At 33.1% G+C, this 4,842-nt stretch overlaps 1 protein-coding gene across 1 annotated transcript; it reads left to right on the top strand.

Moving 5' to 3' along the window:
• The first annotated feature begins 1,917 nt into the window (after positions 1-1,917).
• LOC149561563 (putative xyloglucan endotransglucosylase/hydrolase protein 5) lies at positions 1,918-4,606 on the top strand. Its single transcript, XM_089825188.1, has 4 exons — positions 1,918-2,149; positions 2,737-2,837; positions 3,379-3,572; positions 4,139-4,606. The coding sequence occupies exons 1-4, from the start codon at positions 1,969-1,971 to the stop codon at positions 4,524-4,526; spliced, it is 864 nt and encodes a 287-aa protein (XP_089681314.1). The 5' UTR covers positions 1,918-1,968; the 3' UTR covers positions 4,527-4,606.
• Positions 4,607-4,842: the final 236 nt, after the last annotated feature.

Below are 4,842 nucleotides of genomic sequence, written 5' to 3' on the forward strand. Positions count from 1 at the left end.
ACAACTTTAGGTTCAGCAGGGCTTGATAAGAATGCTCGAGTAACCAATAAAAATATTGAAAGCTTGGACCACTGCAGATTGACATGAACGGAATAGTCGCCTAATGACGTCACTGATATTGAGGTCCATACCATTGGGCTATTTACCATTGTATATGTCATATTCTGAAATATAGTACAGTATTCAAATTGCAATTTGAAATTTTATTTTGAATTTATCACCAACTTGCAAATTAACTTGAGAAGCCCTCAAAGTTGGGTAGGAATAATGTTTTTGTTAAATGTAAAAGCTGATGTGCTTATCAATCATTTATTTGATTTGGAGGAGGTCGGTTTTGAAACTATTTATTTTAATGAATAAGTACATCATATTCTATTAATACATAAGTGCATCATATTTAGACAAAAAAAAAACTTAAAGATCAACCCACTTTAAGTTTTGCATTGGTTAAATGACTAGTTTCAAATAGGACTTTAATATGAATATGATTTGAGGTTAGTCATATATACAAATCAAAGTTTAGAATATACTTTTAATCTAAAATTATGCATACCCACCCTTCCTCTTTCTATTTCAGTAAGAAAAAAACATAAAAGATACATGTCTTATGATAAGCTGGAATTTCTTATTTATTGTACATCTCTCAGTTTGAAAGGGCACTTGTCCCTTAAAACTTTTCTATTGTAGTTTCTCCATCACTGGTCTTTTTCAGAGTCCATATTTATGAAAACTATCATGGAGAATATTTTATGTTAACATTAGAAATGTTGGAATTGTAATTTCTTCAAATTATTTGAGATTATGTGAGAGTTGTTCATGTTTTAATGGCAGCATATGGTGCCCTTCTTGTAATTATTTTCTATTATCTGTATTATTTCAATTTTAAAAATAAAAAGATTAAATTAAAAAACTGTAGCCTAAATTCAATTAGCATGAAATTAAAAAATAGGATTTTTAAATAAAGAATGTGTATGTCTCTTCTGTCAGTTTGTTGTTTGTATGCAATATGCATGATTCATTTCTACCAGTATTTCATTGGTCCAAAACTTTTTTTTAATGAGACATTAGTAATGCATTATTTATCTCTGATTTTTTAGATTGGTTGATGCTTCCTCAAGTGAATCGTATGATCATCAATGCTTCATACCAAATTAAAGAGAACAAAAAAAAGCTTACATTCAATATTGATAGAATAAAAAACAAACTATCTCATTTTTATGTAGTTCAGCTTAATTCACCTTCATTCCAAACCTGATTTCAAACACATCAAACTTAAAATATATTGTTTAAGCTAACATTATTCTTATAGACCCTTTCCCTTTCCCTTCCCACCTCACCTCAATATATATACACTTTATGATTTAATTCTTCAATATTGATACAACTAAAAACAAACTATCTCATTTTTATATAATTCAACTTAATTTACCCTCAATCCAAACCTGATTTCAAACAAACCAAACTTCTTATAGGCCCTTTCCCTTTCCCTTCCCACCTCACCACAAAATATATATATATATATATATAGACACTTGTGATTTCATTCGCAACTAACAATTGGGTCTCTTAATCTCAAACGGCACAACTGGCCCCATGAAACCTATTAATTCACAACTGTCAGTTGGGTCCATCACTGGCCTTTTCCGGAGTCCATACTTATTACAACTACAATGGAGAATGTCTTACCCACTTAGCAAAATGTTATACCTAAGAATTAAAGCCGTGTGGATAATTACAAAATGGAGTGGAATCCAGCATGGAGATGAGCGTGACCCATTGTACAGCTTCCATCTGATGTCATCTGCTTTCATAATTCTTTTCTTTGTTGTCACTCTATATTCAATAGACTTCGCCAATAATTTGGTCTCTTCAAGAAGAACCTTTGCATAAGGCATTCGGTATAAATATACGAGGAGGATTTGGGTAGTCTGTCAGAATTTGGTACCATTTGTCTAGAAATAGGAGGCAATGAAGAGCTTCATAGTAACAGCAGGGTATTCATGTTCATTGCTATTCCTGTTTATGTTTTTTCCCTCAACAGGAGAATGTTCCAGCTTCAATGAAAACTATGCTGTTTCATGGGGAAATGATCATGTCAGACTGTCAAATGATGGGCAGAGAGTGCAGCTTCTTATGGACAGAATTTCAGGTATACATATGTTGTTAACCAAGCAGACTCTATGCCAAGCCAGTGGCTATCCAGCCATGAAAATCGTCTTTTATAAAGTGCTTTTGATAAGGTCTTTATAAAAAAATCTGAGTGTCCCACCTTGGTATGGTGGACCATTTTTGTGTCTCCATAGCTGCTGCCAAGCCAGTGGCTATCTAGCCACGAAAACCATCTTTTATATGGTACTCTTGATAACTTTTATAAAAAAATATCTAAGTGTCCCCCCTTGGTATGGTGGACACTTTTGGGTCTCCATAGCTGCTGCCATATGCCAAGTGTCTGCGGCTTTGCAGCTATGCATACTAAGGGAAAACACTTAGTTTATTTTGCAAAAGTTATCAAATCTTAGTTTATTTTGCAAAAGTTATCAAATGTTGCCATATGCCAAGTGTCTGCAGCTTTGCAGCTATGCATACTAAGGGAAAACACCTAGTTTATTTTGCAAAAGTTATCAAATGTTATATAGTAATATGATTTTTTTTAAGCTGAATAGCTACTGCCCTGTATTGGGCCAATTTTTTCATGATCAAAATCTTAACCATATTGTCTTTCAATGCTTGTTTCAGGTTCTGGATTCGCCTCGAAAAATGAATACTTGTTTGGGAGTTTTAACATGAAAATTAAGCTGGTCCCTGGGAATTCTGCAGGAACAGTCACTGCATATTATGTACATAAATTACTTCCCTTCCATAATTATTTTGACAGTCTAAACAGGAGAGAACTATACACCACCATATAAATTGCTCCCTAATTCTTTGAGTCTTTATTGATCATTTAATCTAGTTTTTTATGGGCTTGGTCACTTCATTTCTTGTGATAAGTACGAGGTAATGAGTTCTAGTTTTCTTTCAGCTTATACGTTACTAGAGGGCAAATATCACCTGTTATTTAAAAAAGTTTACCCAATACATTGCAGTCCATTAAAACTGCCTAATTCATACGACCTTTAGAAAAAGATCTAACATCCTGTAAAATCAGCAAGCTGTGTATGGATATTTCAATCAGCCAGTACGAAATTTTCGTAGAAACAAATTTGATAGACTATAATACTATAAGATTATCCAATTTCATGGAGTTTATTGCTTTTTAAGCAGACATCCTTACTACATAACATGTTGGCTATTAACATTTCTACTCCTAAGTTGATTAAGATCATAAGAAGTATTGAGATATATAAATTAACATTTGCTTGATGTATTTTGCATCAGATGTCCTCAGACTCATCATCCCATGATGAAATAGACTTTGAATTCCTGGGAAACCTGCCAGGCAAGGGCTACCATGTACAAACCAATGTATTTGCAAGTGGGGTTGGAAACAGAGAGCAAAGGATAAAGCTCTGGTTTGATCCATCTGCAGACTTCCATAACTACTCTATTCTTTGGAACCAAAAGCAAATAGTGTATGAAATCTTTTCCTCTCTCCCATTAATCTGTATAATTCAATAGTTGCTCATGATTTCTATGCATGTTTCCTCATGATAAGTTAGTCATTAAGGCCAAAATGGTACAACACAATCTCCTTAGTGTTTTAATTGCACATGGAGGAGAGTTTCTCTACTGTTTTTATCTGATGATTCACTGGATAAGTTATTCATTCAACCCAAAATAATATGAAAGATAGTTTCTGAGGGTGTTGAAGTTAGAAAATCCTTTTCTTTCCTTAGTTTTTTCAACTGTGTTTGAATAAAACAACTCTTACTGCCAACAACTGTGTTTGAATAAAACAAGTCTTACTGCCAACAACTGTGTGATTATCTCTAATATTATAACGTTTAATATGATTGTTTTGGATTATGTTGTATTGGTTTTTGTTATCAGTGTTATAGATCAAATATTATGATCTACAAAAATAATCTGAATTATTTTATTAAAAAGAACTATATAAGATTAATCTAAAAGAAGCATACTAAGTATTATAGAATGTGGAAACCGTGCATATATGATTATAATGTTGATTTGTGAACAGATTCTCTGTAGACTCAATTCCCATTAGGGTGTTCAAGAACAATGAAGGAATTGGGGTTCCTTATCTGAAGAATAGACCCATGAAAATTATCTCCACCCTTTGGAATGGAGAAGATTGGGCCACAGATGGAGGAAAAGTGAAAATAGATTGGAGATATGCTCCTTTCGTTGCATCTTATCAAGCATTTGAAGTGGATGGGTGTGTGGCATCTGGTTCATCTCGGTCGTGCAGTGGCCATTGGTGGCAGCAACCAGAATTTCAAGGCCTCAGTCAAGACCAACTCAAAAAGCTTCGGTGGGTTCAGAGAAAATATATGTTCTATGACTACTGCAAGGATAAATCTGGAAGGTTTTCCAGTGTTCCCCCTGAATGTGCTACAAACCCATGAACATGGAGTAAATCTAAATATCCATGTCCCTTATTGATTCATTCCTGATTTTTAGTAAGATTATTCTCAAATTCCTATTATTGTTGTTATACATATGGATTCTATACTATCAAAAAAAATCAAATATAACCATTTATTAAAATATTAAAAAAAAACCATCCACACATATCACTTATTGAAATCTTACATGACTTGTTAAGCTCCATGATGCTCACGTAGTTAACATCAAAGAAAAGGATTTATAAATAAATGAATGGACAATTTTGAAAGTACTTCGTTTGTTTATTTTATTTTTTTATTTAATTTAGTAGGATGC

Source organism: Cupressus sempervirens, chromosome 4 (assembly GCF_028749045.1).
Source record: "Cupressus sempervirens isolate cs-2001-9-10 chromosome 4, ASM2874904v1, whole genome shotgun sequence".
Classification (NCBI taxonomy): domain Eukaryota; kingdom Viridiplantae; phylum Streptophyta; class Pinopsida; order Cupressales; family Cupressaceae; genus Cupressus; species Cupressus sempervirens.

Coding starts and splice junctions, on each gene's coding strand:
- LOC149561563 (XM_089825188.1), top strand. CDS start 1,969: ATGAAGAGCTTCATAGTAACAGCAGGGTATTCATGTTCATTGCTATTC. Junction 2,150..2,736: donor TCTTATGGACAGAATTTCAG/GTATACATATGT, acceptor TGCTTGTTTCAG/GTTCTGGATTCGCCTCGAAA. Junction 2,838..3,378: donor GAACAGTCACTGCATATTAT/GTACATAAATTA, acceptor ATTTTGCATCAG/ATGTCCTCAGACTCATCATC.